Genomic DNA, 24099 nt, shown 5'->3' with positions numbered 1-24099 from the left:
CCTGCGCCACTCGTTTCTACCCCACAATGCACTGCCAAAATTTCCCAAAAGACAGTGTGCTGGACAGTGGCGAGTAACACACTGGGATACCAGCCCATGGTGCACCGAAACCGGCACTCCTGGCGAGTACACACAGCACCGACACAGGGAACAGAGTACAGACGCACCCAAGCAATTACACTAACTGCGACAGCTTTATGCCAATGTAACTTGCAAAAATTTGTAAAGCAGAGATGCCCTTAGGCTGCCAAATCAAAACTTTATTTAAAAAAAATAAACTGGTTTAAATATGCTCATGAAAGGATATGTACCACATTCAGCAGGGATCAGCTGTTCTAGTCCAAGGCAGCACTCAGATCTTATACCAAGCTGATCCAAGATATCGCCAGTGAAACTTCAGCCCATAAGACAAAAAGTACCAATGTGAATTAACCCACTATCACATAAATATTATTTACCACATCACTACTGTCTTTAGCATGAATATAAAATTAGATACATTCCCAGCAACCTACAAACCATAGTTTTAACAAGGCAACTGACCTCATTATCAGTAGGTCAAGAAAATAGATTTGTCAAGAATGAACACTCAACATATTTAACGACCCAAGATATCATATTTACTGTCAATACCGTTACTTACAGCAAGTCTTTCCAAAAGCAATTTACAATACAAAGCAATTTACAATAAGTTCCCATTTCAATGCACAGAGGAACAAAATATACCTGCTTAAGAAATTTCACTTACTCCCCCACATATAGCTGGTATCCTGAGGATCCATGCCCAACACTTCCATTTTTAAGTCCCTTTCCCCAAAAGCCCTCTTTGTTGTGGCCACCAAACTTCGGTAAAAGAGAATAGAAGACATCCCCTTTGAAGCTAGTCACTGCTATTCTTCTGATCCACCACAGCAATCAGCTAACCGACCGCGATGGGGTGTTCACTCCACACTCACCCAAAAAGGGTTAATGTGGCTAAGAAGGGGATAAGTAACCTGATTAATTATCCCTCAGGTGTAGCCTGACTTGATAAACAAGCCCTGACAGGATGGAGACCAGCTAGGCAGGAGGGGGAGGGCCTGGTATAAAGTTGGGAAAGTCGGCAGCAGAAAGGGGCTGCAGTGTGGAGATATGCAGTCACTCTCTGGGCTCAGAGAGGGAAAGGAGGAAACTCAAGTGGGAGAAGAAGCCCTGGGATCCTAGCCCTGAAGGCAGAGTTTACCCAGAAGCGTGGTGGAGCAGAAGCCTGATAGAGGTGGAGTAGGAAAAGGCCCAGGGAAACGGCAGCAAGGTCTTAAACAGTGCAGACCTTGGCCACTGCTTTAAGGGTCTCTGACCTAGAATCTGGAGTAGCAATAGGGTTCCCCAACTGGCCACTGGGGAAGAGCCAATCCAGTGACTTAATACCCCAGAAGGGGGAAACCATATAGTGACCTGGCTGGAGGGCCAAGCCACAAAGAGCGAACATCCCAACCCACAAAGAAGGAGCATCCCAAGTCAGGAAGAGAAAGCTCTGCAAGTCCTGGAGCATGAAAGGGACACAGCATGAACAAGAGACTGAGTGAAGCATCAGACCAGGTCGATCTATTCCCCAGATGCAGCTACAAGGAGGTACCCCAGTGCCGAGGAGAGAACCCCGAGACACCATCCCTCAGAAATAAGAAGTGTATTTGCTTACTTAGCCACTCATAACTCCTTTGGGAGGTGGATAAGAATACTAGGAGGTTAAAGTAACTTAGTCAAAGTCTCAGTCCAGTAAGTGTCAGAGCATGGATTAGAATGAAGAAACTTGTGCTCCGGCTTCCGAACCGTACCTAATCACAGTCAACTAATTGCCCAGTTAAACAGAGCTATAGACTGCAGCCACTGAAACAATCATATAACTTTTGTCTATAAATCCAGCCAAGAGCTGGACTGGTAAAGGCTGTTCCCCTGATCACAGATGAATAACTTCAAGGAGTAAATGGTCTAGCTGTTCTGAGGTGTTCATACCCATCAGTAAACACACATGATTTTCGACTACACCACACTTATGCCCGTATATTCAAATGACATCATGTTACTCACAAATTAGCGGGAGTATCTGAATAGAGCACAGTGGCGCAGAGAATCTGAATTTCAATGGGATTAAAAGTAATATGTCATCCTTTCTGCGGAAAGTCTTTCCTTGGTTATAGCAATGGCATATACCTCTTTACATGCAAATCAATAACCCAAAGCTTTCAAATTATGGCATAGTATACAAAAGCATATGATTTACTTGGGATCTTATGGGCTCTCCCTAGTCAACAAAATAAATTTTCATTACCCAAAACCAACTAACATTTTACAAAATACATTCTGGATAAACAGTTCCAAGGTCAGATGCTTTTTATTTCAGTAACCCTATGTCCTTTATATTGAAGAGCTGGAAAGCAGGAGAGCTACAGCAGTGTACTTATATTTAGGTACCTCAAGAGTTCTTGACCGCTAATACTGCTTTTAAAAACTCACACTCAGTCTCACATACACCAATCTCAACATTTGCAAGACCACATTCATAGAAAATGTATCCCAGAATGCTTTCCTGAATGGGGACAAAGGGAAGTATGTAATGTATATAGACATAGGACCAGATCCTCTGATGGTTTAAATCACTAGGGCTGCACTGACTTCAGTGGAACTACATCAGTTTACACCAGCTGATGATCTGGCCCACATAAATTACTGAAAATAATTATGTGAAGTCATGACATACGACCTGAGCTGTGACCAGCACAGGCACACCCAGCTGGACCCACACGCAGAATTAAAAAAGAAAAGGAAGAAGGAGAGAGGGCTCCTGGCAAGGTGTTTTCTGTAAGGACCTCTTTCCTTTGGAATGCACTTCCTCAGCTGTGGTTCACAAAAGCCCACATCTGTTGGCCTTCAGGAAATTTGGCCAAGCACATCCCTTCAGGGATGAGTGGGGGTCTGAAAAAGAAAATATTATAAGTGGGGAATTTGGTTTATTATTTGTCCTGCCTAGTTACTTATTATTATACAGTATGGGTTGCTACTTCTTTTCAATCTATTGTATTTTTTAAGTATTTGTCAGAGGCAGATCCTCAGCTAATTGAAGCTGACTTCAGTGGAGCTATGACAGTTTACACCAGCTGAGGATCTGCTTCTAAAGCGTACAAAGGGGTGTCTCTTGTTGTTTTATATCAAAATTAGTAAAGACCTCTTGTAGCAAATACTTTAACAAAACTTTCCAGTACCTGCTGACTCTTCTAAAAGATCTCTTTGCATATGCAATTATAATAAGATACTTAGTCCTCTTCTCATGATAACCATAAAACTTTCCACATTTTGATGTTCTGGAAGATCTACCACATACATTTGAAATTTAAGAATTCTGTTATGTCAACTTTACTTTGCAAGGATTTTCCCCCCATTACTGTGCTGTACAGACATGTAACATCCCATAGTTAGCAGACAGGTCAAAAGTCATTTCCAGAATGCTTATATTCATAGGCTGTGTTCAATTTTTAAAAAAGTATAATTTTCTGACAAATAGCCTTTGAAAATCCAACACATTTCCTTGTTCAAAATTTCAAGATTTCTGTGTAAACTAAAATCCTGCTATTCAAAAATCATAGAATCATAGAATATCAGGGTTGGAAGGGACCTCAGGAGGTCATCCGGTCCAACCCCCTGCTCAAAGCAGGACCAATCCCCAATTAAATCATCCCAGCCAGGGCTTTTGTCAAGCCTGACCTTAAAAACTTCTAAGGAAGGAAATTCCACCACCTCCCTAGGTAACGCATTCCAGCGTTTCACCACCCTCCTAGTGAAAAAGTTTTTCCTAATATCCAACCTAAACCTCCCCCACTGCAACTTGAGACCATTACTCCTTGTTCTGTCATCAGCTATCACTGAGAACAGTCTAGATCCATCCTCTTTGGAACCCCCTTTCAGGTAGTTGAAAGCACCTATCAAATCCCCCCTCATTCTTCTCTTCCGCAGATTAAACAATCCCAGTTCCCTCAGCCTCTCCTCATAAATCATGTGTTCCAGTCCCCTAATCATTTTTGTTGACCTCCCCTGGACTCTTTCCAATTTTTCCACATCCTTCTTGTAGTGTGGGGCCCAAAACTGGACACAGTACTCCAGATGAGGCCTCACCAATGTCGAATAGAGGGGAACGATCACGTCCCTCGATCTGCTCGCTATGCCCCTACTTATACATCCCAAAATGCCACTGGCCTTCTTGGCAACAAGGGCACACTGTTGACTCATATCCAGCTTCTCGTCCACTGTCACCCCTAGGTCCTTTTCCGCAGAACTGCTGCCGAGCCATTCGGTCCCTAGTCTGTAGCTGTGCATTGGGTTCTTCCGTCCTAAGTGCAGGACCCTGCACTTATCCTTATTGAACCTCATCAGATTTCTTTTGGCCCAATCCTCCAATTTGTCTAGGTCCCTCTGTATCCTATCCCTGCCCTCCAGCGTATCTACCACTCCTCCTAGTTTAGTATCATCCGCAAATTTGCTGAGAGTGCAATCCACACCATCCTCCAGATCATTTATGAAGATATTGAACAAAACCGGCCCCAGGACCGACCCCTGGGGCACTCCACTTGACACTGGCTGCCAACTAGACATGGAGCCATTGATCACTACCTGCTGAGCCCAACAATCTAGCCAACTTTCTACCCACCTTATAGTGCATTCATCCAGCCCATACTTCTTTAACTTGCTGACAAGCATACTGTGGGAGACCGTGTCAAAAGCTTTGCTAAAGTCAAGAAACAATACATTCACTGCTTTCCCTTCATCCACAGAACCAGTAATCTCATCATAGAAGGCGATTAGATTAGTCAGGCATGACCTTCTCTTGGTGAATCCATGCTGACTGTTTCTGATCACTTTCCTCTCATGTAAGTGCTTCAGGATTGATTCTTTGAGGACCTGCTCCATGATTTTTCCAGGGACTGAGGTGAGGCTGACTGGCCTGTAGTTCCCAGGATCCTCCTTCTTCCCTTTTTTAAAGATTGGCACTACATTAGCCTTTTTCCAGTCATCTGGGACTTCCCCCGTTCGCCACGAGTTTTCAAAGATAATGGCCAGTGGCTCTGCAATCACAGCCGCCGATTCCTTTAGCACTCTCGGATGCAACTCATCCGGCCCCATGGATTTGTGCACGTCCAGCTTTTCTAAATAGTCCCTAACCACCTCTTTCTCCACAGAGGGTTGGCCATCTACTCCCCATGCTGTGATGCCCAGTGCAGCAGTCTGGGAGCTGACCTTGTTAGTGAAGACAGAGGCAAAAAAAGCATTGAGTACATTAGCTTTTTCCACATCCTCTGTCACTAGGTTGCCTCCCTCATTCAGTAAGGGGCCCACACTTTCCTTGGCTTTCTTCTTGTTGCCAACATACCTGAAGAAACCTTTCTTGTTACTCTTGACATCTCTTGCTAGCTGCAGCTCCAGGTGCGATTTGGCCCTCCTGATTTCATTCCTACTTGCCCGAGCAATATTTTTATACTCTTCCCTGGTCATGTGTCCAACCTTCCACTTCTTGTAAGCTTCTTTTTTATGTTTAAGATTCGCTAGGATTTCACCGTTAAGCCAAGCTGGTCGCCTGCCATATTTACTATTCTTTCGACTCATCGGGATGGTTTGTCCCTGTAACCTCAACAGGGATTCCTTGAAATACAGCCAGCTCTCCTGGACTCCTTTCCCCTTCATGTTAGCCCCCCAGGGGATCCTACCCATCCGTTCCCTGAGGGAGTCGAAGTCTGCTTTCCTGAAGTCCAGGGTCAGTATCCTGCTGCTTACCTTTCTTCCCTGTGTCAGGATCCTGAACTCAACCAACTCATGGTCACTGCCTCCCAGATTCCCATCCATTTTTGCTTCCCCCACTAATTCTTCCCGGTTTGTGAGCAGCAGGTCAAGAAAAGCTCCCCCCCTTGTTGGCTCCTCTAGCACTTCTGACAAATCCTGACAGCCTGTTAATTCTACAGAATTTCCTTCCCATTTCACACTTGATAAAAACTCTTATACCTTTCTTTCTAGAGCTTCTATTTCCTCTTGCTTGCATTATAGTCAGCAATAATCTCTGAGTCCTCCTGAAGTCCTCTAACTAAGCTGGTTGTGGTCACATTCTTAAATATTCTTCATATCCAAGCAACTAAAACTGATAAACTCTTTGGTTTCTTTCTCAGGCTTATTCTCAATGTCAAAAAAAATTTCCTTTGTTTTCCACTCTGATATATTTTATTCCCGGCACATGGTGGTATCATATCTGAGGCCATATCTGTGCTTACAAGCTTACAGCTGTGCCGCTGTAAGAGCACTCGTGTAGCCACATTATGCCAACAGGAGAGAACTCTCCTGTCGATATAATAAAACCACCTCAATGCACGGTGGTAGCTTTATCAGCGGGAGAGTGTCTCCCACCGACATAGCGCTGTGCACACAAGTTTTGGTGGCATAAACACTCATGTTGCTCAGGGGGGAGGGGGGTGTATTTTTTTCACACCCGAGTGACAAAAGTTTTGCAACGTAAGTGCTAGTGTAGACATGGCCTGAGACATTATTCCATGTGTTGGCAGCTCTATTAATGGCATCCATCAGATTCAGTGACTTTGGAAACAATGCAGTCTCTTCTGTCAATAACAATTCGCAATGTTTTTCTGTAGTTCTTCCTGAGAGTTTGAGAAGCAGCAAACAGCTAGTGGCTATACAATGGAAGTTGCATTAAAGAGGCAAGAGCATGGCAAAATCTAGTTAACTGTTGTCAGCTGACCCTCTTGTGTAAAGGAGTCTTGTCTGGCAGGAAAATCACCTTTTCCTCCGGCCCAACAAACAGGCATGGACAGCCAGCATAAACTTTGTGAAGACTGGATTCTGGGAGGCTTAGGGGATTGGTAACAGGAGAAGAAACCTTTCACCTCTCGGTCAGTAGTTTAAACCCAGCCCAGGTTAGTAACAACTGAAAGCCTTTCCCATCTCATGCCTGTCTGATGGACTACACAAAATGAATGCAGCAATGCAACATTAAGAAACCTGAACAACATGCCTCAGCAAATTGCAGTTGTAGTCATTTGAAATTTTACTTTGAGACACTTCACATTTCTTAATATTGCAGTCTTCTGATACAATGACAACCACCCCTTCCCACCCACCTCACCTCCCCCACAAAAAACAACAAACCAGCCAACAAAAACTATCACTTACTTTCTCAGGGATTTGCTACAGGTAGCAGAAAACAACTTCTAGTTGTATCTATCTAGTTATTTACACTGAGTTCATTACAAGAGTTGGACAAAAATCAGTTTCCCATCCCATGAAAACTGTCAAGGTTTTAAAATATTTTCCCTTTCTGCATCAGGACAAACCCAAGACCTTTCAAAATTTTTCACAAAAGAAACAGACAGACTAACCCACCCCTGCATGGCTAACAGCCCACTGGTCAGGGCGTTCACCTGCAACATGGGAGACCCAGATTCAAGTACCTACTCTGCCTGACGTTTTTGGTGTTTTGGTAGATCTACTACCTAGATATGGAATTCTGTTCTGTCAATTTTACTTTGCAAGGATATTTTTCCCATTATTGTGCTATATGGACATAAAACAGTCAACAGTGGCAGCAGACCGGTCAAAAGCCATTTCCAGAACACTTACATTCATAGGCTGTGTTGAATTTTCTTTTAAAAAACAAAAAAATGTAAGACAGAATATAATTTTCTGGCAACAGCACTTGGAAATCCAGAGTAGAGACTTGAACCTATGTCTATCACATCCCAGGTGAGTACCCTAAATTCTGGACTATTAGCTATTCTGGAAGGTATGTCTCCCTCTCTCTCTTTTCAACGGTCTTCATCAGGTCAGCAAAAAAAACAAGCAAACAAAATACAGACACATGTATGGATGGACAAAATTCCTCAAATGTTAGTTAGTTAGTTCTAACATTTTGAAAACCTTTTTTGCCCTCATCAGATAATTTACATTAGAGGAAATTTAGCAACATTGTACACCTCTACATTACATATACGCCTTATTCACAAGAATTAGTGTCTCTAGATCTAAAGCCTAATAGAAATAATATTTCAACTGAAGTGTTCCTAAAGCAAGAAAAACAATCATTTTGAATGTGTTTGCTAGAAAGGGAAATTCTGACACAGCTCTCAAGCTAGGAAGGTTATAGAGCTGAGATTCTGCTTTTAATTTATTTCAAAGCATGTTGACACTATTCTTGATTATGACTTCTTTTTATTAACCAAATGACAACTAAGTAACACAAACCAATGCACTCCTTGAGTGACTATAAAGGATCAAATATGCAACATATGCTCTGCTCCTAACAGTGGTAACTCTGCCTGAAAGCTATTCCAAATGTGTAGTACATGACAATACACAGCAAGCTCACTTGTAACTGATATGGGAAGCATCTAAGTCTGTATACTTTCTGCATGATAGCAAGAATGATTTATTCCCTAACAAAATTAGCTGATCTCAGATCCTCTTGTAGTCATCAGCATATGGTAGGACAGTTAGATGTAAAATTTTTCTGCTGACAGCAAATAATAATTCACTTTCCCTGAACCACTGATTGAGAGTAAAACATCTGTAACAAACAATTCATCTAAATTATAATAGAAATCATATCGCTGGTACACTGGTTTTCTGCCTCCCAACTTCATACTGTATTGCAACATTTAGCACAGAAATAAAAAAACAAACATCCTTTATTTGTGCTTGTTTACAAGATTGTGTGGTAAAAAAGAATCTTCCCAAGGAATTGATCAAAAGATAGCACCTCCCTCAAAAAATTTAAAAACCGCATGATAGGGTAAGACACGCTGCAGATGTTTTGGAACTATGCTCAACACGCCTAAGGAAGGTAAGTAGGCAGCATAAAGAGTTTGGAACAGAGGAAAGGATCTGCCCCAATGTAGTTAACACCAACCCACGCCAGAATAGCCAGCAGCTTGATGGTTAGGACACACACCTGGGATGTGAGACCCTGCTCTGTCTAGTTTAGCGTAAGGACCTGAAACTGGGTCTCCCACATCCCAGGTGAGTGCCCTAATCACCAGGCTACTGCCTATTCTAATGTCTTTCTCAATCTCTCCTTCTGGAACTGTTCTGCTTTGTGTAAATAATTAATTATTCACTGGGCCAGAAAGAGAGAGAGAGACTGTATAGCCTAGTGATTAGGGTACTCACATGGGATGTGGGAGACCATGTCCTTACTCCAAATCAAGCAGAGCAGTAACTTGAACCTGGGCACTCACACAACCCAAGTGAGTGACCTAACCACTGCTATTAGCTATTCTGAGATGGATCAGTCTCTTTCTCCTCCTCCCTACACCTAATCCTAGACCTGAGAAACCTTCCTGACGTCAGTTTTGTTGAAACAGATGTTTCCACTAAAAGTTTCAGTTTACATGAATCAGCATTTTCTGACCAAAAAAACATATAGCAGAAAAATTCCCAATCAGTCCCTAGCTGGGACAGATTCTGGGCTAAATGAAGGCTGTGACATAACTGCACATTTTATTTAGGATTAATTTTGAGGATGCCAAAAGGTAAAGAGAATAATGCCTGAAGTGTGCCCAAGGGTAGGCTTGGCACACTTTAACCTATTAATAAACTGACCCTCAAGAAAAGTTTCTCTAAATACAGGGAGCTCTGCACAAACTAGCAGAAAGAGTAAACTCGCAAGCAATCCTGATTCATAAGCAATTACAAGGTACAAGAGGCAGAAAGCTGAAGCATGTACCAATAAAAGTGAGTGCAAATACACGGACATCTGGAGACTCTCCTGTTTCTAAAGTTAAATTTGGAGATCGTTCATTAGAGTGTCTATGTTTGGTTCATAATAGAAGGGAGCAAAAACTAGATGCTAGTTACATATCTGTTCATGGAACAGAAACTCAAGTTTGAGAGCTGGGAAAAGTGACAGATCAATTGGGAAAGCTTGGAGAAGAAAAAGAAAATTGCTACCCTCCAGCCTCAAACTGAAATGCTAATTACAGATAATACAGAGCCAAGATAGATAGTAGAATTAGAGAATGTACATAAGTATTGTAATTTAAGGTTAGTAAATTTCTTAAGACTTGGAAAGAATGGGTCTACTATTAGAGGGGACCTCTCAAACTGCTTACACAATATTTGACAGAAATCTTTAAAGTTTCTAAAGATGGCATTCATTCCATTCTGATGGCTTTTTTCTTGTCAATTTGGAGATATTCACAACTGAATGAGTTTGATGTTGAGGAATTGGAAGATTTTTACCACCACATATTACAGCGCAAAACCGACAGACATACAATGATTAAAAAAAAAAGCTACAGACAGAATTGAGCACATGGGTACTCTACTGATCACATTTGTATTTCAGCCTAACACCTTAATAGATAATGAACACTGTGTTAAAGGAGAAAATTTAGGATCCTGTATCCCTGTTGGCATCAGGTTAGGATTCTAGCATATATGAATTTTCATAATCATAAAAAGATTTATCAGAAGCTTTATATGAAATGCTAGACAAACTGGGAATTATAAATGTACAGAATGTATATACAGAAGAAACAAGCGTTTACTAGCACTTTAATGGCCAATAAATTGGCAACTTGTCTAGTGATTAATCCTTACCACTTCTCATCAAATCTGACATAGGGCTAAATTGTGCCTGGTAGACATAGTCATAGTAACAGCAGTGCAGAGCTATACAATATCAGGGCAGGCACCAAAAAAGCACTCCTTGTAGTGTAGGAAGATCAGTGTTATAGGGTACAGCCTTCTCTCCAGTGCAGGCTTATGGAAGGGAAGACAGGTTTATGGCCCGATAATGCTGGCAGATCAGGTGCCAGCTCATGCCAAGGCTCCTAGGCCCCAACTGAACACTGATGAATGTATAGCTGGAAACCGGTCTGGCTCCCGTGTTTTAGTATTATTTAAATAGGTATTCAAAAAAGTGTTTAGACTTTATGAAATGCTTGTAGGATGCTGCATGTATTAATTTCATGTAACATCTTTACTTCATGTTATAAGGCTATATTGAGTATTTGCACTGTAAGCCTCTGTAGCTGTGTAACTCATGAAGCAGGAAAGAAGCATTAAATAATGTAAAATGTTGGCTTCCTACAGAAGATGCTAGGTCCTGCACACAAGAAGGACCTGAGACGGAATCCCCGGGGTGCAGCCTGGGACTGTGGGACCGCTGTGCCTCCTTAACTCTCTCCAGCCTGGGCTGTCTTTCACAAGCATAGTGACCAGCAGCAAACCCCTCCAGGCTCTGTGATCACCCAGCACAACAGCATGTGGAGCCCCACACCTGGACAGATTGCATGAATGTTCCCAGAGACATTCATGAATCACACAGAGAAAGGCACCAGGGCCAAAACCCCCCAGCTCCCAGCACTGTACCTCAGGAATATACTGTCTTGCAATGCTCAAGATGAGCAGTTCTAATTTATTAATTGGTTCATCACTTCGTCAATGGAAAGTGAATATACACCAGCCCTTGCAAAACCTGAGCAGATTTGTCACACACATCAAACAAACTCACTGGTAAAGATAAACAGTTAAACAAATGTATTGATTATAAAAGGTAGATTTTAAGTGATTGGTAACTAACTGACTTTTTGCCTAAGGAAAAGAAAATATAAGCATGCAGTCCAAACTTTCAACCCTATTAGATTGGGCAACATCTAGATTAAACAGTTTTCCTCACCCCACTGGATATTGCAGTCCGTAGTATACAGATTTCACCCTTGAAATCTGAGCCAGTCCCCTCAGTTGGAGTCTTCAGAGTGCCCTTGTTGCTTGCAGTGCAGGTGGGTGAAGGAGAAAAGCCCAGCATGTGGCCACTGTGTTCTGTTTTATAACCTCAGTTCCATGTGCTTGGGGAGCACAAGTCCAGGCATGTCTGGGGGCATTGCTGAGTCTCCAGGCAAGGTTGAGCAATTCCCCTGGTGTGGCCTTATGCAGGTGAGTCACTGAATTGTACCTCCCTTGCTGGACAATGGTTGTTGATTGGTTGTTTGAAACCCATCTGGGTGTTGGTTACTTTCCTTGCTGTTGCCTCTGGGGAGCTAATATCTGGCTGATTCCCCAACTTAAGGCATGTTTTAGTGACAACCATACAACACAATTCTCATAACTTCATATGCATTAATGATATACATATATGGATAGAAAAATGACTTTCAGAAGATCATAACCTTTCCCCCGATACCTTACAAGGCATGCTTTATATGCAAGATCACGATTATCTGAAAATGACGAATATGGGGGTTACAGTACACTCCCCCAAGGTATAGAATGTCACAGGCCCATTGAAACCAACTGAGCCATTGTGAAACGTCGAAGGACAAAGACTCTGTTGATTGCTCCCCTCCACACTCATGAAGAGGAGACCTGCAGGTGGACGTGTCCCATCAGCTTGAATGCTGAGGGAAAAGAATAAAAATCCCTGACAAAAAGGAACTGATGATCTCTATGCTGATTGAACTCTGATGGGCAAAGATCTTTAAGCATAAGCAAGCGTTCCCCAGTGCTTGGCCTGGGTTAGCCCTAGAGAAATTATAAAGCTTGCATATTACAGCAGCTTCTATTACTTTCTGGGACCTAGACTGTATCGTGTGTGTGTGTGTGTTTACCTGCTTTAACCTTGTAAATAACTCATTTCTTTTCTTAGTTAATAAATCTGTAGTTAGTTTATTATAGGATTAACTACAAGTGTTGTCTTTGGTGTAGGAGCGAAGGTGCAGCTGACCTGGGGTAAGTGACAGCTCCTTTGGGATGGGGAGTAATCTGAATATTGTTGTGATTTTTGTTGTAAGGGACTAACACAAAGGCAAGCTTGCCTGGGTGGTAAGATAAACGAGAGTGACTCCATGGTTAGGCTGTTATAGAGCCTGAGAAGTTCATGCTTGATACTTGGTTAGTGAAATCTAAGTGAGAACTCTCAACCAATTTGGGGTTTCTGCCATGCTTCTTCAGTATGCCCTGAGATTGGTACTCATGCTCATGAGCCACTCCAGTCAGCTTGACAGGCCCCATCACCTCCTCCGTGCCCCTTCCCAACCTAAGGGTGTGGTCCCTGTGCTCCATTCTCTACAAATGTGCCTGGCCCTTATGCAGGTTGAGCATGGACAATGGAAGTAGGAGGAGCTCCTTTTACCCTCCCCATCACTGCAGACCTGTATAAAGAAGCAGGCAGAATCTGGCCCAATTAGTGAGTTAAAAAGCTGCTGCAATTTGAACAAATGTTATTGTTCCTATTGCATCGTTTCACATTTTGGTTCCTTTTAGATAAAGATTAGCAGTTCATTTTCTGTAATGCTTCGAAATCATGGGGGAAGGGGGAGAAGAAAGGGGAGAATATTTTACTTGTTTACATGAGATTTGGCAAGTTATGTTGTCATATCTTCACGAATGCTACACAGATTTTAAGATATGCACCCTGTTTCCTTATATAGCTATTATTGGTATGTTAAAGTAGCAGCAGAAGAAAGCTTATCAATAGTGGTTTTTTGGACACACTGGCTATTAAACAGGAACCTTTAATAAAAAATATAACTTTTTAAAAAGGAATTATTTCCAGCCATTTCTATTTCACATTATCAATTCCACAATTAAGTGCAAACACCACTTGAAATCCACAGAGCTATCCTTTTTTAGTATATTTGTACTATATTCATGACCTAAAATAGTATTCAATGTGTCAATATTTTTATTTCTGACATCATTGTGTAGTTTAATCACCTTGCTGGTAAAACTCAACAAACTTTCACCAAAGCATGAAAAATACATGGAAATTTCTGTTACCAAGAGGGAAAAGTATCAAAACACAGTGGCTAGCCACTTACTGTGAACTCACAGTAGCACTTAACTGTGACCTCTTGCAAGGTCTTTAGGTCAAGTGTAACAAAGAGCAACGCACTGAATGCTCATTTCTATGTGCTCTGCAAGGGCCCCATTCCTGAAAAGATTTGGGCACATTAGCTTACTCATGCGAGTAGACCTATTAACATCAGTGTAAAGTTACTCATATGTAGATCTTTACAGGATCAGGCTCTATGTTTGGAGGGATTTATTTATTTATATATAAAATTTTATTTTAAATAATCCTGTCTCTGAATCTGAACAGTTGTTTTTCTTACCTGAAGTCTAGTGTTCATTTCCAAAAAGTAGAAATTCTTCCTGGTGTCCACAAGGAATTCTACAGTTCCAGCAGAGGAATATTTTACAGCTTTGGCAAGAGCTACTGCTTGTTCTCCCATTGCTCTTCGTGTCTCAGGGTCCAGAAAAGTGCTACAAATTCAGAAAAAGTGCCTTTCTTTAGTTAGAAAAACAGAATTGTATCCTTTTCTTAAGCTACATACAAAAGAGGGCAAAAAAAAACCCATGTAAATTAAATAGGACACCACTTCTGGTCAGTCAAATGCACTATATTATCTCTCTACTGTTGAATAAACAAGTTAAGGGCTTATTTACACCAGGAGTTATTCTGGAAGAGCTGTTCCTGATTAACTCCCTGTGTAGACACTCTTATTCTGGAATAAGAGTGCCTTATTCTGAATTAGTTTTAACCATACAGGGAGCTAATATTGTGCTTTAAATTCACACCCTATATTACTCCAAATTAATTTTCCTTAAAATTGGAAACATACTATTAATTCCTGTACTTCCATCCATGTTCAGAAGATTAGCACAACTTTAGAACGAACAGATTATTTCATTCTAAATTGCTTTAAAAAATAAAGATTAAATGCAGCATTCAGCACTCTTGGTAACCAGTATTAATGCATTTCAGTACTGAGAGTACCTTCAAGACAAATTACAGGAAAATGCTTTCAAGATATAAATTAAATCAATATACACATTGTACAACATTGAGATCTTGAAAAACAATATAACCTAAAAAGTCATCAGTTATTTGGAGAGCACATCTAATTATTAAAAATCAACATTAAAGAAAATTCTGGACAATAATGAAGCCTGCAGACAATAGCTACACTATGGAAATATTACTGCCTAGACAAACAAGAGCAAACCTTATGGTTGTGGTTTTCCGCATCTGTTTGAAATATAATTATCTGGATGTTTCATAGCTATGTGCTCTGTAATCCAAGTTATGATAAACTTTGGAAGTTCGTAAAGTCTGAATGAGAATCTGTACTGTGTTTCGGTTTTGTTTTAATTTGGACTTTCTTGTATGCAGGCAAGGTTGTGATGAAAGAAAACTAGGACATGCACAATATTGAATCTGATAACCAATGACAGTTTGCAGCTTCCACCTTCAGATCCTAAATCTTCTCTCTCAACTTTACCCTTAAACTGCAAGTTTTAGTTGTGTGGCTTTCTGATTTTGATTCATTCCCTTCAACACAGCATGGCCACCATTCAGCATTGTTCTTCTGCCCCGAAGTGCAGCTCAGCTCCTCCCTCACGAGCCATTGCTGAGACTGCTCCCTGACAGTCAAGCTTCCTCACCCCAGGAAACTAAATACGTCACCTCCAATAGGCCACTGAATTTACAAACTCAAGAACACATATATTCTGATGATTCCTCTCCACTACACAACAAGTTCAGATATAGATTAACCTATCCAGCTAGAGAAACTCTTGTGGCTTTTACCAAAGCAATCGAAAGGTTTTCTGTAGGAGATGCTGAACCTTGTACATGATCTTAAATAAAAGATCAGATTTGTCCCTTACTAGAAACAAAACAGCAGTAAGCAAAAATATTTATTACACCCTTGTTGCCGTTTATTTTAGGAACATGTCAGAACTACAATCAAGAAAATAAAATATAAAAAGATAATAGAGAATCAGTTTTAGCCCACACCTGGCCACTTTTAAGAATGTTTTTGGTTTAAGTCGTTTCTAAGATCTTTGCTTATAGACAGTTGGATTAAAAAAAAGTGCATGGTGCCTAGAGGGGGAATTAGTCAGCCATCTCCAACAGTGAGTTTTGTGCATCTGTGGCTTGTCTTCCTGAATTAGGCCCCACCCCTGCAAAGAGTACCACACAGGAGGACCCCTGTAGTTGCTTGGAGCCCCACTAAAGTAAGTGGGGCGCCACATGACCACAGAGAACTAGCTAGACAGAGTCAAAAGCTGGATCAGGGCCTTAGTTTACAGTATTTCCTAAGACTTTTAACTGAAAGAAAAATGTTTAGAAGATGAATGCTTAGAGAGTTTGTGCAAGAAAATGAGTTATACTCAAGCAAAAGAAAAGCGAGCTACGATTTTGGACTAACCAGAGACAATGGGGAGACCACTCCTTTATAGGTAAAATACTACTTTGGCCTCAGTCCTTCCTAGAGTGGTAATATATCTGGATTCTTATGGACAATAAACCAGAGACTTTTGGCATGTTAAAAGAAGCTCTCTAGATTTAGGGAAAAAGACCCTCTTTACTGGCTACATATAACAAAAGAATCTGAAAACAAAATGTCCGATTTCAGAAAAGGTATCAGTCTTTGCTCTAACACCTCTGGTGAGATCACAAGAAACAAAGGGATGAGGGAAGCAATGAACACATCTTACCAAGGCATGGTTATGCACTGGCAATACAAAGAGATGAGGGTCTATTATACTGTTTCAGTAACAGAATAATGCATAGCAACAAGTTAAATAAAAAGCTATAATTCAATAAAGGGTCTTCTGTTGATGTCATCAACCACAGAGCACAGTTTGAATGGTTTATGAAGGGCAGTACATTTCCAATTTGGAATTATAGCCTTGGTATTCCTTTTCAAGAACAACCATTAATATTTCTCATATGGATAAAAGGACAGTTACTTCCCTGTACTACAGTAATATCTTCCTGTATTTGCTAAATGTATGTCTGAGATCTCTCTTCTTGCCTCCTGCTGCCGCAGAAGAATGGAACAGAAGTGTCACACTGCTAAACTTGATCTATGCCATGTGGTTAAGCTTTATACACTAAAATGACTGGATTATCTCTGCAATCAGCTAGGTTAATTAACTGAGGTTTTCTATTCCCTTCAGTGCCTTTACTTTTTACATACATTGTTTCTCTCCCTTTTAAACAATTCACCCCCTCCTCTCAATACACCCTAAACAGCCCTTTCTTCAAACTAATCACACACACGACTTAAAAATGAAACATTTTAAACATGACTTCCACTCCTTCTCCACCTCATATACCTGTTACTGTTAACTAAATAGTTCCTCTGGCAGCATGAAGGCTGCAGAATAAAAAGACTTCACAAGATAAAAGCATCAAGAAGAGAAAATATGATCAGATGTGACATTTCAGTTATGAGACCTGCTTCAAGCTATCGTGCAGCCAATTAAAGACAATACAATTGACTTGTTTTATTGTTTCTACAGCCTCAGGGATGGACACATGGGCAAAATGTTACTCCCCATCCCAATAGCATCTCTGTTCATCAATGCAACTTTAATACAAAATATTTTCCAAAATATTCCTGCTCCCTTCATTCAGATATAAAGCAGATTACTTTTGAGAACTGAGGAGCATTGTTACATCTGAAACATAATTTTATGCCACAGCTACGCTAAACTGTCAATGAGAATTCCTTTCATTGATGATACCATGGACTTTGGAAGTTATACTATAATCATTTTTTAAATTTCAGGTTCAGTTTGTAACACACTATGGCAGTCTCCATATTTCAAAATTATTGTTATTTGTATTACCATAGCACCGAGTAGTCCTAGTCGTAGACTAGAACTCCATCGATTACCATTCTGTCCTCAGCAGCTGCGCTATCTTGTGATCTTAAGCAATCAAATCTCACGACTGAAAGAAAGTCAGGTTCTTGAATGGGAGGCCTTTGAGGAACACACAGGTGTTGCAAGAAGTGACCATGATTAATCAAGGTAGCACTTTTTCCTCTGAGTCTGCGCTCAACCAATGTATTGTGTTATGGGATATCCTGCACTTAAAATTACTGTCTGTCAGATCAGATACAAACTCAAGGTCCTAAATGCTATTTGTAAGTGATGGGGAGAGTTGGCTCTATGGCCATAAACAAATTTTAACTCAAGTAACTTAAAATGATCCTAAATGCCCATTGGATGTGGTCATCACACCCTAAATTGTTCTACAATGCTGTTCTGCACTACTGAACAACTGCAAGTTCAGACCTAAACGTGGTTGCATTTAATAATAGATAATTAAATGCAGTTTGGGGCATCCTCCTGATTTTGAGCAATCCAGGTTTTCCCACTTTCTTTTTTTTCCCACGTATATTCTTTCTGGTGAACACCTTTGCAGTATGTTATAAGACGATGTATTAGACAGCTTTTAAGACCCAATCCTGTGAAGAGCTAATGTGCCTCAACTCTTACTAAAATCAATGGAGTTAAAAACATTGAGCAGGTGGAGGTACTGGACTCCTAATTACGACAGGTCATTAATTTGATAGGGACTTGCTATGGAGTAAGGTACTACTCAACACTTGAGAAACAGAGCCAGATTCTGCTATTCTATCAATTAATGTAGCAAATGAACGTCTTCAGGAACAGTGAGTTTGAGACTTCATTTTGCTTCTGTACTCACTGGTAGGAGGCTATCACAAAATGAGAAAATTTCTGTGTGTATGTCTAAAATACTTGATCAGTACTCTATTTTATACAAGATTATGAATAAAAACTGCAATAACTTGACATAGAGTGAACATTGTGAAGCTAGATCAGAATATTGCAATGCTAAATTCTGCATCAGAATTGCATTGGTTACTTAAACACTACTACTTGTCTTTATGGTGTTTTTTAATGGAATAAAAATTGTTCAAATTTGTACAATATGTAAAAGTAGCAGCTTTCCAAAGCATAATCAATGCTCATAAAAACGTACAAGGAAAGAAGTTTATACTCACCTTGGTGCCTCTTCCACAACCTTTTGATTTCTTCTTTGAATGGAGCACTCTCTTTCATTCAGCCACAAAGCATTGTCATGCTTATCTGCCAAAACCTAGTAGAATATGATGCTATTAACAAACAAGTGAATATATTTGGCCTTTTTATATGCCACTATCAGATGCCTGTGCTGTCATCTGTGTACCACAGATTTCATTACATAGAGTTCAGATGTAAATGTTTCACCAAATTAAACATAAAAAAGAAGCACTCTAGCAAAGCGCATGCTGAAAACAGAAATGAACATTTCCTTTCTAGAAAATTAGCTGTATTATAAATATGGGGAGAATGTTATTGCAAACATTGAACACAGTAACTAGCTTTTTTCTAAAATTTCCACTACTTATTTTTTTAAAATCGTATTTATGAAGGAATAGGGGGGGTGAAGCTCCAATCATTTCAGGTATTGTGAGAAATACAAAAATGAAGTTAGTTAAATAAAAGAAGCTGAAAATCAATGGACGGAGACAAAATTATATTGTAAGCTCCTAAAATAGTATTACAAACATAAGTATATTGTTAACACTAGCCTACATCATCAAAAGGGAGTAAAATCTCAAAGGATGTCAAATTTTGCTATTGATCTATGGATAAAAAGCTTTCAGAAACAGTTACTAATGGAGCCTACTCAATGGATTAATCACAATACAGTGCCTCTCGAATAGGAGACAAGTGTTCAGAAACATTGTGGTCTCTGGGCAAAAGCGAGGGGAAAAGAATGCAATGTAACACCCAGATTTCTCCAACAATTCAGATAAAAATTTAACTGGTTGTTTCAAGGAGCCTTCCCAAGCAGTTGAAGCTACTGCAGTCCCTGCAACCTTAGTACATTGAAGAGCAAGACACAGGATGAAGAGTGAGTCCCATTTCACACATCCAGACTGGAGAAGCATGCAGGCCAACAGGATAGGACTGTCAATTGATCATGAGCTTTGCAAACTGTCAGAAAAAAGGAAAATATAGGCAGTCCTAGTCTGAGCCCAATCCTCTCATTTATGCTCAGGCCATCCTCACTCCTTAATGCTTCCTATGGCTTTTCCCAACTTCATAACTTATTTCATGCTGCTCCCTATTCTTGGAGCAATTCCCCCCTTTTCATGTGCTAAGTATACTTTTCTCGCCTATAAACCTTTTTCCACTAGTCTTCCTTCTCTGATTTACAATTATCTGTGCCAGTCCTCATGCCCCATCCTTTAAAAGTGCAGTTCCGAACTCAAAATTGACTAGACAAAAATAGTACCATCCTACTCAAAAACCTGTATGAACTCATCCCTATCTGCTTACTTTAGCAAAAAAAAGTTTTAACAACTTATTGTTCCTTTTAGCACCACAGAGTAAATAGACCTATGAGAGCGCAAGCTAGATTCCATTACAGCTCATGCATCAACAACAAAATTGTTAACTAATGTGGAAATAACCCAGGCAAATGAGACAAAAGCCTGAGTTTTGATTTCAGTGGGACTACTTATGTGTTTAAAGTTATGTTAAAATGCTTTGCTGGATCAGGGCCAGATCAGCTACTTTCAGCATCAAACTCAACATTTTCATAGGAATCCTTAGAGGACAGAGGTGAGGATGGAGCATAATTTGTCCCCACTTAACCTGTGGAATTTGCGGGATCCCCAGGAGAAATCCATAGAGGTGCTTTTTGCTTTTGTGCTGGTGCTTGATCCCACTGCTTCCCAATGGAGAACACAAATGCCGCTAGAGCATTGTTGTAAAGGTGTATTATAATGCATTGCTAGTTCATAAGAGTTTCTTGAGTACAGCTGGTCCCTGAATCTCCCCAAAGGAAGGTTTTGAAGCGCACTTCAGGAAACAGAGCAACACAGCATTGCTTCAGGGTGTATTAACTTGTGCTAGAGGAGAAGAACGGAGAATCCAACAGAGCATAGCCTATCTTCTTATTCCAGTCTTGGTCCATCCAGTCCATGACTGCAGAAACTGAACTCCATGGAGTCCCAGTAGACAAGTGTCTTTAGAGAAGGAGAGACTTATACTATAAATATTATTTTAAATAATAAAACCCAAATGACAGGGCATGCTCACTTGTGTAGAATTGCTTTTCTGGAACAACAATGGCTAGTTCACTGCCCTGCTTTTCTATGACTAGCTCCATTTCAGGCCCTCTTAGGGCTTTTCCATTTAAACAGTTTTTCAATAGAAAATTGGGGGTGGAATGAGAGTAACTAAACAAAGCTTTTCATGAAAAAAGTGTCTGCTTTCCACAGAAAAATTCAAGTTTTAATTGAAAAACAGCTTTGACAAAAAGTAGAAATTTTCAATGGAAATCTGACAAATTTATTTCCCCCTATTTACACAAACATTTTCAGGGGGTGAGGCTAGGGGATTATTTGATCAGTTCTCCCTTATCTCCTTCTCAGTTAGGAAACCCACTTCACTCCTCCCACTCCTTTCCCCAGTTCTGAGATACCTATAGTCTCTAGGGAAACTGCTTGTATCATTACTCATGTTTGGAATCTGCTTCTTAAAACTATTATTTTGCCACGATCAACAAATTTGGCTTATAAGAAGCAGATATGAGTACTTAACACATAGGCTTAAGACCTTGCTTTTAACTATCTAGCTAAATGGTGTAAGCAAAGGAATATCCAGAGTTGGGTATTTATCTAGAGAACATTATCCATATAATTTTTAGAAACAAAACAAAAATAATTGTTTAATAAAATAATTATTATATATGATAATTATTTTCAGAAGAGGTTTCATTGCCAAAATGCATTTACAGAAAGTGGGAATTACTACTGGGGTGAACTGAAATTCCCATCTACCTCTAATTAAAAATAGATGTTTCATCTACAGTATTTTTTCCGAATTAGTGGTGCTAAAAGCAAGATATTAAAAAAATTACTAAAGAAAATGGTCAGTTTTGTGAAGTTGCAAGATTAACTAATTAGTGGTATTTATTACTGACACTTCATTACGCTAAATAATAAAACAACATTTATTGCACTCTCTCCTATTTGAATTCAGCCAAATGCCATTTCCAGTTGCAGCATTTGTATTTAACCAAATACCTTGCAATTAGACATTCAGTTTACTTTTACTTTAGACTGAGATCCTTCATGTCAGATATTCAGGGAGAACAAGATTACAAAAATCAGTTCAAGCCATGAAGTCTATTTGGACTCTTTTTTCCTGTTAATTGTTTCAGCCTTTTCTTATGTTTTACAAGTGTTTGTTTTATTCCTCAGCACAGGAAACCCTTACATTTTTAAGTTCGCAGAGTTTTGGAGCTGAGCAAGAATGTTAAATAATCTCGTTTAAAAGCTACTGCTAAATTAATAAATATTTGGCATCTGTTCTCAAAGTATTTGTATGTTTAGCAGTCTGAATGAATCAAGGTCAATCTCCTAAACTTGATTAGGATATATAGCTAAAATGATATACTGGATTGTTGCAAAGGTGTATTATAATGCATTACAAGGATAATATGATCCATTATTCTTATTTCAAATTTATAAATTATAAAAATCAATGGTATCTTGTTTGATATTCGATGTTATTTAATTTATAGTATCGCATTGTTCTAAAATGTGAAATATTCGAACATTTTTGAAAGGTAAAGCAAAAAACATCAGGCAGGCAGGGCTATTTAATAAGAAGTGAATAAAGGTGGACTGCAAAATTAAGTACCAATATAAGAAAGCATTTGAGTGCACATTTAACTTTAAGCATATATTAAATCCCATTCACTTTCAGAGTTTTCCTGAATTGGGGGTCTTAAAAATCAACTTAATTTCTGAATCCATTTTTAGACTTCAGAAATAGTCTACCATCCCCACTTCAAGTGCTAGTCTCACTGTGTATTTTATAGTACTTTTGATCCAACTCTGTATCAACTGAAATGGAAGGAAATTTTGCCACTGACTCAGTTGGGTGGTTTTGCTTACTTGTTTGATGAGGTGGAAGAGAAATAGGGAGAAGATCTATCATTTTTTTAAATTTTTATAAAAAATAATTTGACTGCCAACATTACCCGTGTTGAGGAACAGATTACTTTAAGACCCCAAGCCTACAACCACACATGCACGTGCTTAATTTTAAACATGTGAGGAGTCTCTTTGATACTATTTAATATTGATCTTTTATGTTTATAAAACATATTTAATAGCTAACATTTTTTAATGTTGGTATCTTTCCAGAGACCAAAGAGATGGTATTTGGTGTCACAAAGGAAGAACAGTAGTCTACAGTTTCAAAAGTGAATAGTAGTTTCAGGTGTCAAATTTGAGTCCTATCAAAAGGCCCAGATTTTCAGATGCTGGATGTTCAACACCTTATGAAAAATCAGGCCCTTTTAAGATATTTAAAGTGGAGCCCCCAAAAAAACTGAGGGACCCAAAAACCAATAGTCACTGTTGAAAATTTGGGCCAAAAGCACTATTTGTTTGAACTCTAATGTGTTCTGTGAAACTTACTGGCTCGGATTGCACCAGTCCGTGGTCACTCAAAAGCCAGAATATAGTTTTGGGCTTAACCTTCATCCTTAGTAGATTCAATATTTGCTCATTTTTCTGATGCGATATCAAGTCTGCGTTTAGGCAAATTTTAAGCAAAAAAACAAAAATCAGGTCATACTAAGCATGTTGGGTAAAAGAGTGGACATATTTAGCAGTGTTAAAGGGGTTAATTGGTTTTTTCTCTTACTTACCAGTCCACACAATCAGCAGGATTTTTTATATTAAATTATTGAACTGCTGTCAAAGTATCTCAAGGTCTCAGTGAAACAAATCATATGACAAATTATAAGGAATTTGTATTTTGGACTGGAAAAACAAATGAAACTTCCGTTAAGGAAACCGACACATACATTATAGATTTCTTGTCAGAAGAGATTCATTCAGGGTTGCATCCACAATTAAGTTCCATAGATAAGATGGAAAAGAATACATTCAAAATATTAAACAGGCAAAACTTTTTACCAAAGTTTGTATGCCTGAATATAGTCCTGTTTGGTATCAATAGATCTGGTTTTAATTTATATGATACCCATTGATGCACACACACACACACACACACACACACACACACACAAAAGAAAGATGTCAAGTAAATTGTTCACTCTAAGAGCACTTGCTTGGGCTTCAGAACTTTGTTTTTTCAAAATTCTGGCAGGCAAAAAACTCACATTAAGAAGTAGGAGTTGATTTGTAATTAGTTATAAATACATTTAAAAATCTT

General features: G+C 39.5%; 1 protein-coding gene across 1 annotated transcript in view; it reads right to left on the bottom strand.

The window, feature by feature from the left end:
* Window positions 1-24099, bottom strand: part of PCCA (propionyl-CoA carboxylase subunit alpha) — a 394113-nt gene that overhangs the window by 223131 nt on the left and 146883 nt on the right. Inside the window, exons 11-12 of the mRNA XM_084616704.1 lie at window positions 18855-18949; window positions 14139-14289 (exon numbers count right to left, since the gene is read on the bottom strand). Of these exons, the coding sequence (XP_084472830.1) occupies window positions 14139-14289; window positions 18855-18949 (246 nt within the window). The remainder of the gene's footprint in view (window positions 1-14138; window positions 14290-18854; window positions 18950-24099) is intronic.

The sequence above is a fragment of the Lepidochelys olivacea genome (genome assembly GCF_965140295.1).
Source record: "Lepidochelys olivacea isolate rLepOli2 genome assembly, chromosome: 1".
NCBI lineage: Eukaryota > Metazoa > Chordata > Testudines > Cheloniidae > Lepidochelys > Lepidochelys olivacea.
Note: the sequence above shows the minus strand (reverse complement) of the source record. Positions and strands in the feature narration are given on the sequence as shown.